This window comes from Ixodes scapularis, unplaced genomic scaffold, assembly GCF_016920785.2.
Source record: "Ixodes scapularis isolate PalLabHiFi unplaced genomic scaffold, ASM1692078v2 PGA_scaffold0__279_contigs__length_252992795, whole genome shotgun sequence".
NCBI classification, from domain to species: Eukaryota; Metazoa; Arthropoda; class Arachnida; order Ixodida; family Ixodidae; genus Ixodes; species Ixodes scapularis.
Window position 1 is genome coordinate 125769573 of NW_024609835.1, and position 12313 is coordinate 125781885.

The window sequence follows — 12313 nt, forward strand, 5'->3', positions numbered from 1 at the left end:
TATGAGTGACGGCGGTAACCAGACTGGTTGTGTGCATGCCGCCGTCGCTTATAGATGGCGGTAGTTGTCCAGGTAGGTTTGTGTCGACATACCGGACATGATCCTGGGGAACCTAGCCCTCAACAGCTCCGCTGTAAAATGGTCCTTAAAATACCAGAACTGCTTCTTGCTTCCTAAAGGCAGACCTGCCAACCCTACAATGCTGAAAATACTATAGGGGATGCCAAAAAACACTACAATTGTGTGAATGAAAACTGTTTTATTCTTCAAAACTTGGTTTAGGCAAAGAAAAACGCCTCAACTAGGGCAAAAACACATCATACAACACTGAGGAAGTTGCAGCTTTTGCTTTTCTCAGGAAGTCCTTGTCGAACACTTGTTCATGGCATTTCCCGGACTGGCTGCATCTCACGACTAACAACTGTTCAAGAGTCTTTTTTGACATGGAGGAGCGGAACTGCATGTGTGCCTTCTTCACTTTGCTGAAGACTCTTTCGCACTCTGCATTGCTATCCGGGACTGTCAGGATTCCAAACATCACTTTTGAATGCTTAACATACTTAAAAGTGCCATCCATGTCTCGAAGATCAGAGACTACAACCCACTGCTCATCAATCCGCTTCTGCATAGTTATTTCAGCAGGATGATCTTTCCACCTGTAAGTGGCTGAACTGAGCCTGAACATCATCCAAGGCAAACTTCATATTTTGCTCTTCTGCAACTGTCAAGAAACTGAACTGGGAGGTGGCCGATGAAGTACTTGACATCAGCTAACCTGGCTTGTTTAATGGTGGAAAGTCTGGCCACGTCCATACTTCTCAAAATCTCAGACTTCAGAGGAAATTTCAGGATGATGTAAGCACTTGCCATTACAAAGAATCTTCTGATTCGTGCAAAAATCTCTTGCCTGGCTTTCTTCTTCAATGTTTGCAAGTTCTGCGCTGTCTGGCTGCCAAGTACCATGTCTTCATCATCTCTTTGGTTGTCAGAAGACTTGTAGTCAACGTCTGTCAGCACATCCGTCCCTTTCATCACTGACGGTTTGACAAAGTGCAACATCAGGTCCCTAAGTAAGCTGTGAAGGATCTCCCAGAGCAGATGTAATTGGGGGGGCCCCAGACTGCAGAGGCACGTTCACCATTTCAATCTCTGGAATGACCGTCAGCAAGAAGTCACAATACACACTCTTGACATCCGACAAGAAAAACATAAACAGTCTTTCTGCCCTGTTCAAGACCTTGCCATCTTGACGCTTTTTGATTTCCAGAGAAGGAGCTATATTCGTTGCAGGAACACAACTGTCCATTCTCGGTCTCTTAACTTGATGAGCACCCTCTCCTTTAGTTTGATTGGTAGCTTCAAGACCTGGCTAGATGACCTTACCTCTCTATGGAAGAAGCTAAGCAGTGGCTGCGACGGCTCCACAAGCCGTCTTTAAGCTTTTGCCAATGACAGCCACCTAGTACCGACAAGCTTCAAAATTTTCTTGGACTCTACATCATGGAGAGACTGGAAAGATTTCAGCTTGTCCTTCTTTTTAGAACTCTTTTCGAGGTAATAGTAAACATCAACTAGTGCCTTATCCACACTTACTGGGAGGCATGCTGAGCCTTTCTGTGCCGCCAGATTGATTAACAGGCAGCAACATGCAACATCCAATGACGGCAATGTTCTCGTGATTCTCCTCGAAGACAGCAGCAGCACCCTTCTCGGATCCCATCATGACTGGTGCATTATCGCACGCCATGCCAATACAGTTCCAAATAGGAATGTTCTTGATCGTTAACATCTCCACAACAAGCGCACCAATGTTTCGTACCGTGGAGTCGACTTAGAGAGCAGGCATCGCGAGTAGGGTGACCAACCGTCCCGCAACTCGCGGGACTGTCCCGTATTGAGGGCTCGTGTCCCGCGTCCCGCGAGAAATTCCCAAATCTTCAAAATGTCCGGCATATCACACCGTCGTAAAATTCACTCCGCAACTCATAGTGTGCCGAACAACGGGCACGGGTAAGCACGGAAATCGCTGGCAATCGTGTGAATCGAAATGGTACGCTATTTTCTATCCAAGCATTGCGTTGTGGCTCTCCCTTTCGTGGCAAAATATTGTAAAAACAATTGCTCTCCAAAAGTTTAAATATAAAATATTGTAATTATTTTCAAATTGCTCTATCAATGCAAAAGTGTTGCTCAGGTTTTTTTTTTTTTTTTTTTAGTGAAGATAGTTACATTCACAAAAATCGAAAAAGAACATGTTAAAAATTTGTGTAGGATCATTTTGATAAAACTAAGCGTTGACTGAAAACAATAATTCAAAAAAGATTTACTGTTTCTTATTTCCATTTGATGCATTAAGTTCTGATAAAGTCGATTTTTATGTTTTCAAACTTCGACACATTTAATAACATGTTTGGTATTGAAAAATATATCAGTGTGAGTGGAAATTATTTGAGCATAATTGCTGCAATTAAATTAGCAGGTGCATAAACAGTACAGGATAATAAATGTGTTAACAGAGCCTCGGTTCCCTGTGTGCCTACTAATAAATTTCCTCTACCTACCTTCCCTCCCCCCCCCCTCTCTCCCCCCCCCTCCCCCTTGCCCCGCGTGTCCCACATTTCGCTAGCAGGAAAGTGGCCACCCTAATTGCAAAAAGGGCAGTGCAAATCGTCCTGTCACAAAACGTGACTACGCTGGGATAAAGCTTGGCATCGTTGCCAACGTCATTGCTCCCGTCAGTCGCAACCGAGAACGGCATGCTCCTTGAACTACTATCAACATCGCCAATCTCTTTTTCAGCCATTTCCTTCACTATTGCAGCTGTCTTGGTTCGAGCAGAAGCGTAGGTAGGAGCTTCTTTTGGGCCCGGGAACATTTTCCAAAGGAGGTCTCCGGCGTGATCAGTTGAAGTGAATGGCACACTGTGTTCAATCAAAAATTGACCGCATCTCCACGTGGTGAATGATCTTGATTGGGGCGAAGCTCTGGTGGTGCTTGTCTGCGTAGATGCTGAGCCACAGCATGCCGAGCCTTTCGTTCGTTTTCATTCATGTCAGAAAGAGAATGTGTGGTATGGAACGTGGTTATATACGCATTTGAGCATTTGACCGCAGCGCCCTCTCGTCTATAAACGCTGAGCCAGTGCATGCAAAGTTTAACGCGATTATATACGCATTTGACCGCAGCGCCCTCTCCTGTGTAGATGTTGAGCAACTACATGCAACGTTTCATCCATGACCATCCCCAGCTCTCGAGTTACTACCACATCTCAGAGCCCCCTACTCGTCCCGCAGTCGTGGCCAAGTGGTTAAGGCGATCGACTAGAAATCCATTGGGGTCTCCCCGCACAAGTTTGAATCCTGTCGACTGTGCAAACATTTTTTTTTTTCATCACATTTTCTTTTTTTTGCTTTACACGAGCACATGAGCACGTAAGCTCACGAGCACGAGCACCAGCAAGATCGATGCGAGCACGGACCCCGGACGGACAAGTCTAGACCCTAAGGAGCTTCGCCCCTAAAAAACCAAGGTTCTGGTTGACCGACTGTAAACTCACACCTTGTTTGGATATACCCAAGCACACTGGCCGCAGGCATACGCATATAAATTTTATGGCCTAGGATCGAATCCTGAGAGGACCGCAGTGGCAAACAATCCTTTCTCCTTTCAAGCAGTTGGCGATATTGACAACAGTTGCCCTATGCCCTACTACGACAACTACAAGTACAATGACAATGGACATCATTTCTAGTGGTGGGAAGGGTCCATAACAGCTATTGCTGTAAAACATGCCATGTGGAGTCGCTGTGTTGTGGTGTTTTGCAGAAACCTCACAAAAGACGCTGAGTGAAGCACTAGACTTGCAGCTTAGTAAGGTACGTTGTTGGGCTAGTTGGTTCATCTTAGTAAAACATATAAAATAGCGCAACAGAAACAAGGACAAGAAGTAAAAAAGCGCTTGTCCTGTTTACTTCTTGTCCTTGTTTCTGTTGCGCTATTTTATATGTTTTACTAGACTTGCAGCCCCATGCTATGACGTTCCATAGACCAGGACAACGAAGGCCCCTGCCAGAGGCGCTCACAGCGTCAACAGCGATATAGCCCTGGTGTAGTGCCAGCCAAGTACTGGAGAGAGTCAACCAGGATATACCTGGTACAGGCAGCCACGACCCCCAACGCGTAGCACTGGTCGCTTTGGATAGCGGTAACTGTCGAGAAGGCAAGCGCAGCAAAGAGGAAATTAATATATGGGCCATAACGGAACCTCGACGCCTCGGACATAGGCTGAGGTAGGAGGTCATAAGTACTGGCAGATCCTTTAGTCTGATGTTGCCGGCCTACAAAGTACCCAGTAAAAGCTCGACGCTGTCGCCCTCACGTCCCCTGTACTAGAGCCTCACTGGAATAAATCCTTTTTGCCAGATGCAACATTAAAAAAAGGATGACCTCAAGGACGAAGTTTACGACGACCTCAAGGAGGACTTCATGGACAACCTCGAGGACAACGTCTAGGACGACCTCGAGGACGACTTCTAGGACGACCTCGAGGACAACGTCAAGGACGACCTCGAGGACGACGTCTAGGACTTCAAGGATGACTTCTAGGACGACCTTTAGGACGACGTCTAGGACGACCTCAAGGACGACATCTAGGACAATGCCTAGAGAAATTCAGCCTTTCCACTCTGGTGAAAACCAGAGTGAAAGGCTGGGACGGTTGCCGCCATCTATCAGCAACAGCGGCAACCAGACAACCGGCATGCCAGTTGTCTGCTTGCTGCCGTCGCTCATAGATGGCGGTAGCTGTCCAGAGTTTTGTGTTGACATTTATTTAGTGACGAACACGAAACTGGGAAAACTAGCCCCTAACAGCTCCGCTGTAAAAATTAACACGGACCCCCAATGAACCACACCCTTGAATTGGTTGGTTTGGCATACATGAATAAACAACATTTGCTCGAGCGTTTAGGAAAGGCACAGCGACGTAAGAAGGAAAGCAGACTAAAAAGTCGCCAATCTTCTCATTGTGCGGTCAAGGGCAGCAAGGCAACTCACTTGAAGGAATGGGCGTAGCTGAGGTGGATGGACAGGCCGTTGGGCTTGTGCGTGACGAAGGTGCAGTGGGGGCACTCAAAGGTTGCACACCGGTGAGCCAGGGCCTCCTCACAGCTGTGCAGGGTGGAGTCACATGTCTTGCACTTCCACCCAGACTCCACAGACTTGATGGCAGCAGCTTGGGCAGCTGTGTGTAACAGATGCCACTTCATTTTTCCTGATTTATTTATTTATTTATTTAGATACCTTAAGGACCCCCTTGGGGGTATTACATAAGGGGTGGGTACAGAGCGTAAAACAAAAGGGTAGAAAACACGCCAAAAACAACTCGCGCACAAAGAGCAAAAACACACAAATGTGAAAGGCAAACTGTACACATATAGATGGTTCGTACAAACCTAAAGTGGGGAGTCTAGCAAGCGTTTCTTAAATTCTATCGGGTCATGAGTGATGATGACGTTCTCGGGAAGATCGTTCCAATCAATGGCAGTGCGTGAAAAAAATGAATTCTGGAAGGTGACGGTTCTTGCTTTGGGGCGTCTTACGCCGGGGTTATGTCCCGTACGACGAAGCCGATATTCTGAAGATATGATGTATGATGACCGGAGGCACTGACTGTAGTAAAATTTGTGAAAAAGAGATAGCCTAGCAAGTTTACGACGGACAGAAAGGACAGGGAGGTTTGCACAGATTTTAAGATTAGTTACGCTAGAAAAGGAAGAATAATCTGAGTAGATAAAACGTACTGCACGATTCTGGAGTGATTCGAGGTTATTGATGAGATAGGCCTGATGCGGGTCCCAGATGGCAGATGCGTACTCCAATTTAGGACGGACAAGGGATGAGTAGGCAAGCAGCTTTAGGTGAGGAGGGGCTAGCTTAAGGTTACGTTTTAAGAAGCCTAGTGAGCGATTAGCAGTGGAGATAACGTGACTGATATGAGTAGCCCAGGAAAGATCAGATGAGAGGTGGACTCCGAGATACTTATAGGAAAGGCTTTTCTGCAGAGGTACGTTATTAAGTGAGTAGGAAAACACGGAGGGGCTTACACGACGTGTAAATGACACGAGCTGGCATTTCTGGACGTTAAGAGACATCTGCCATTCTTCGCACCACGCTTGAATTCGTATGAGGTCATCTTGAATGAGTTGGTGGTCCGAAGGGTTAGTTACTTGGTGGTAGATGACGCAATCGTCAGCGAAGAGGCGAATATGCGACGTGATTGATACGGGTAGGTCGTTAATGTATATTAGAAATAGGAGTGGTCCAAGGACCGATCCCTGAGGAACGCCTGAGGTGACTTCGGCAATAGAGGATGATGACTGGTTAACGGTAACGAATTGATGTCTATGCGTAAGAAAGCTAATGATCCAGTTCAAAATCGCGGGGTCTAAGTTAAGTTGATTAAGCTTGTATATGAGACGTCTGTGAGGGACCTTATCAAAAGCTTTAGCAAAGTCTAGAAAGATGGCGTCAGTTTGAATGTTAGAGTCGAGGTTAACATGCAGGTCATGGACGAAAGACGCGAGTTGAGTTTCACAGGAGAAGTTTTTTCGGAAGCCGTGTTGGGCGGAATGGATATAGTTGTTTTCTAACAAGTGATGAATGATTTTGGAGTAGATGATATGTTCCATTATTTTACACGACACGCTTGTTAGGGAGATGGGACGGTAGTTAGAAGGGGAGCACTTGTTTCCGTTTTTGTAGATTGGGACGATCTTCCCAACTTTCCAGTCGTATGGCAAGGAACCAGTAGAAAGTGACTGTGCAAAAAGCTTTGCCAATATTACGCTAGATATATCTTTAGTATTTTTCAACACTTTTACATTTATTTCGTCAATACCGGCTGATGAAGAAATCTTAAGGGTGTCGATGATTTTCACAATGCCAGCCGGTTCAAACGTGATCCCATCCATGGATGTAGGAAAGGCAGGAGGAACCATAGAAAACATATCATTGCACTCTTGTGTGAACACTGAACAAAAAACATCATTGAATTTTTCTGCACATTCGTCATCAGGAACCAAAGAGTCATCGTCGTTTTTAAGATTGATTACTATTTCAGGTTTAGGATTAACGACATTCCAAAACTTTTTTGGGTTGCTCTGCAGCATGCATGGGAGATCAACATTAAAAAACGCTCGTTTTTGTGTTCTGATTGCGCTTCTGAATTGTCTGTCGGAACTATAGAACTTATCCCAGTCCGAGCTGCGCTCCGTGGTTTTGGCTTTACGAAAGAGTCTCTTTTTTTTCGTGCTTAAACGTTTCAGGGTAACATTAAACCATGGAGCAGAAGCGCTTTCGAAAAATGTCACAGTTGGGATAAAGCTTTCGGCTAGTTGTTGCATTTTAGATTTGTACATAGTCCAATTTTCACAGACGGACCGATTGTCAAAGTCTATTAAAAGGACATCTAAGAATTTCCCTAGCTCAGTATTCATTCCTTGATAATTCCCTTTCTCGTATAGTTTTACGGTTTTCTTCCGCTTCGATTTTGACTGAATATTTAAAGAAAATGTGCAGTAAATCACTTTATGGTCACTTATTTCGTGTAGGTAGTTTATCGACTTTAGAGAGTCAGGATCAGAAACAAGGATGAGGTCAAGGATGTTCGAAGAGTGGGTGGTTGATCGTGTGGGTTTAGTTACAAGCTGCGAGAGATCGAAATTGAAGCAAAGGTTAACGAAACCAGTCGCTTCACTCGTATCAAGAGGGACCGAAACGGATAAGGCGGGCCAATCAATAGAGGGGTAGTTAAAGTCACCGAAAAGCAGAATACTGGATTTGGGATATTTAAGGTACAATTCATTGAAAGCGTCATTGAGGTTAATTAGAAAAGATGGATCGCTGTGAGGGGGTCGGTAACATACACCGATAAGGAGCGAAGCGTGTTGAACCGTGCAAGAAAGCCATAGCATTTCCAACGGTGAAGACAAGCTTACTAGGTTGCACACAAAACTATCTTTTATCGCAATCAAGACCCCCCCTCCCCGGCCACTTTCCCTATCTTTGCGGAATATATTGAACCCAGAAGTGCCCGTAAAAATTTCTGTATCAGTTACCGATGATGACAGCCATGTTTCAGTAAGCGCAATAATGTCACAATCGGTAGATGCAATTAGGCTACATATCTCGTCTTGTTTAGATATCACGCTTCTTATATTTGTGTAAATAAAGGACAGTGGCTTTGGGGGAGTGGGTTCATGACCGCGGCGAAAAGATCGGGTTAGTTAAGAAGGACACTCTTTTACGGTGTTTGATGCGTCATCAAAATAGTATCGTTTTTGTCCAATGAGGAGCGTTTTGAAACGTAAGGAAAAGGGCATAGCTTGGTTACGCGCGAAAGTTAACAAATTCCTTCTAGCACGCTGAACCGAAGGAGAGAAATCTTCACTTACAGCGAAGCTAGTGTCCTTGAACTTTTTACCCTGAGAAAAAATTCGTTCTTTGGTTTTATGAAGAGCAAATTTTACAATTATCGGGCGGTTCTGATTGGGACGATATCGACCTAGTCGGTGGGCACGCTCGATGCCGTCTGGCATGATGTTGATATCAAGATGTTGAGAACAAAGGTTTATTATTTTCTGTTCCGACTGTGCCCACGTTTCCCTATCAGAGTCAGGGAGGCCAAAAAAAAGAAGATTCGAGCGCCGCGATCTATTTTCCGAGTCATCTACGCGTTCAGCCAGAGTCGCTAAACTGTCAGTAAGGGTCGCCGTGACACCGCGGAGTTCGTCAAGATCATTTCGAATGGAATTAAAATGCGAAAACTCCTGCTCTATCCGCGTCATTCTGTCAGACAGAGCGTTGACCGTCTGGTCAGTGAGTGTAAGTTTGTTTTTGATTGCTTTCAGCTCGTCGAGTACAGTTGTTTGGCCGGCGTCAAGTGCAAAGACACTAAAGTAGTTGTGTGTCTGCCTTTTTTGTTTGTCTCTGTGTGTGTGTCCTTAAAACGTTCAGCTGGCACTTTAACAAGCATGAACGAACTAGCTCAGCTTCAAGCCGCTAAAGTAGTACAGTTAAACCTGGATGTAACGAACCTGTATACAACGAAATCCTCTATTTAACTAACTTTTTCAATTCCCCGACACAATCTTCATAAAAGCGCTTGTATTCGTGAACTCCATGTAACGAAGTGCTCGCACTGGATAACCTTGATTTAACAAACTCGCTCCGCCGCAATCTCCATGTTTTTTTTGTTGTTTTTTTTGACTCCAATAATTTGGATTTGTTCGACATTTTGGACCTAAAGGCGGAACCGTGACTTACCCCATAGAAATAGAGTATATTCACGACAAATGGTTCGGACAACTTGAAGTCAGAAAGTTTGATTATTCGGACAAAATCGCTGCGAGCGATCAGCAAAAAAAACCATCGAGAAGCAGCCATTTTGAATACTATGTTGGCTGCAAATGGACTGGCTTGGTTTGGTAGCGCTACTGGCGCTACTTGAGTACTCCCGAGTCCTACCGCTAGGTGACGCTATGCTAGCCCTTTTTTTTTCCATTTAGCTGCATGTCATCATCATCATCGTTATTATCATTTTGCTTCTCCCGTTTCTTCACGTCGCCAGTCGCCATTTTGTGCTCGTGGTGTCGCGCCTCTTATCTCGTTCGCACAACGCTGGCTTGGACGTCATTGTCCCATCTGTTCTTTTGCCGCCGCGATGTGTCATTAAGAAGCGCAGAAAATACTCGACCATAACGCTACAAAAGAAGGCAGCGATTCTCAAGCAAACAGAGAGTTGCCGAACGAAAACAGAGGCGTAACCTGAAAGAAGGCCCTATTTACAGCTTTTTTAAGCCCACTTGGAAGTAATAAAGGCAAGTTTTTCAATCTGCTGATTTTTCGGACAGCTCTATTATTCGGACGTTTTTTCGGTCCCTGCAAAGTCCGAATAATCGGTCGGCAACTGTACCTAAAATGCAGATATATTCTTGTCCAATTGCCACCAAAGGCGAGCACCCTTTGGTGCCTATCGCAAGGGAGGTCTTGGATGCCATCGATGTATTATGCCGGGTCGCCGGCTCCCAGGACGACGACAGTGCTCGAAACGCTTTGGCGTCCTTTAAGGTTGCGCTGCGTGCTGCCTTCGCTCGCGCGAAAGACACAAGGCAAGCTTACAGACTTCTTTTCCACTAAATAAATGACGTGGTGAGTTTGTCCATGTGGATTTTTAATTTTCGCTTTCTTTCCACGTGTCCTTGACGAGTTTTTCCACGAAAACTGCATGCAACGAAATCCTCCATATAACGAATTATTGCAAACTTTTATCAATTTCGTTATATCCAGGTTTCACTGTACCTGGACCAAGCAACAGCATAGCTTCACCCAGTGGTTCTCAAGCATGGATGTGTGGGGACCCCTTGGGGACTGCCAAAGTGAGGGGGGACCCCATGCCAGGGGGAAGGGGAAGAGGGAGTACAAAAGAGGAAAACTAACTGCAGAATGAAAAGGGAATCCTTTCCTGTTATAGACAGGAGAAATGAGAAGCATGAACTAAAAAGATGAATGGATAGATAGATGGCTGTACCTTTTACAGCAGGCGATAGCTTGCACCGCCTAGCCACGGTAAACAAAAAAAACTTTTTTTTTCTAGAGTGGAGGGAGGGAGGGAGGGAGGGAGGGAGGGGGGGAGGGAGGGGGGGGGGGGGCATCTGAGGGTTGAGGTGAGGGCTTCACGGACCCCAAAAATATTGCTTGACTGCGATCTTGCTACAAGCGAGCCAGCATTGGCGTAGCTCACTGATGTCGTCATCATAGTGATAGTCTTTGTATCACGGAGCATTCTATCCTACACACAACCGCAGGTAGCATACAAAGCGAGCACCCTACTCCCTTTGCGGTAGAGTGCTCGCTTTGTGGTGAAGATGGTGTAGTCATACAGTCGTTCGGTCCTAGGGTACCTCGACGAAGCAACGCTGCAAAGCACTGATGCCACCGAGTGGCAAAGCTCATTACTACGGTACGCTTGGCCCCGAGAGAACTGATGACGTCACGGATGCAACCTGGTGCAACGAACATACCGAGATGCATCGCGCTCTCCAGTGCCCGATTTTGAAGCGCTCGCCAAAATCTGGCATTAACCCTTTAAGTGCCTTGGACGAGCTGAGCTCGTCGGCCACTTTCTGGTTATAAATGCCATGGACGACCTCAGCTCGTCCAGTGGATTTTCTGGTAGCCCATCAAAACCACGGAAGAGCTAGGCTCGGCCAAGTAGTTTGCGGCGCTGGTCATAGATGGCAGCACTTGTTTTAATTGGCGCCTTTTTTTTCGCCACCGCTGATTTTTGCCTAATAAACTTTTAAAATTTTATCTGTTATACTAGAGGACTAAAACTCCTTAATAAAAATATATGGCATTTTTAGGCTTTTTTTTTTTTTTTTAGTGTGGCACCTAAGGGGTTAAGAATGAAACATATAGCCATCTGCTTAAAATACACGAGTGTAATTATCATTTACAGGTGCTATGGGTCCTATTCGGCTCATTTCTGAACGGTTTGCATGTGTCTCAAATTTTGATTCAGTATCCCTCTAACGCACCGATGCCACCGAGAGTTCGCCTGTAAAATGTGGAAAATCGCATAAACTGGGGACGCAAAGTCGGGGTTGCACTGCATTTGAAAAAGATTAAAAAATAAGTGTGGAAACTACATTAGTGGAAATAAGACCAAAAAAAGGCCACGAAGCTTAAAACAGAATGGCGAGCATGGGACCACTACAACCTGCTAGTCTGTTCCCAAAAGCTTGGCATAGATCCAACAACTAGAATTATTCTGTGCATAATTTAGTGAAATTGGTCGTAACTGAATAAAAGACTAGCACAGCAGCCTTTTGCACTATGCCATATTTTAAAAGTATTTTTGTGCACTTTACTTCAATGAAGTTTCTCTGTTTTAGTAACAAGAAAAGAGGTATGCTCAAGAACCCGTCTGGCACATGTAATGGGATTTTGGGGACCTTAGTGTGGAGAGCTTGTTGTTCTCTTCACGCCCAATGTTTTGTACTGATGTCACTTAAAGGGCAACTCCACTTCATTTGTTTTTAAAAATACAATGTAGTCCTCTTCAGTATCACCTAGGAAGACCACACGTCAAATATTACAACCTTGTTCTGTCTAAATGTTTCCTAAACGGTCCGGCAAACTTTGCAACTCGCCAAGGTGTCGAAATCTGCTGACTGTAGCGGGCGAATTGAGGCGCTACCAACAGCGCAGTCAAGGCTACGGCGTGGGCGTAGCCAACATTGCGCTAATTGTC

The 12313-nt window shown here is 45.3% G+C and overlaps 1 protein-coding gene across 1 annotated transcript in view; it reads right to left on the bottom strand.

Annotated features, from left to right (window-relative positions):
• Positions 1–12313, bottom strand: part of LOC8037074 (zinc finger protein 425) — a 51302-nt gene that overhangs the window by 8542 nt on the left and 30447 nt on the right. Inside the window, exon 8 of the mRNA XM_040217844.3 lies at positions 5056–5242. Within this exon, the coding sequence (XP_040073778.1) occupies positions 5056–5242 (187 nt within the window). The remainder of the gene's footprint in view (positions 1–5055; positions 5243–12313) is intronic.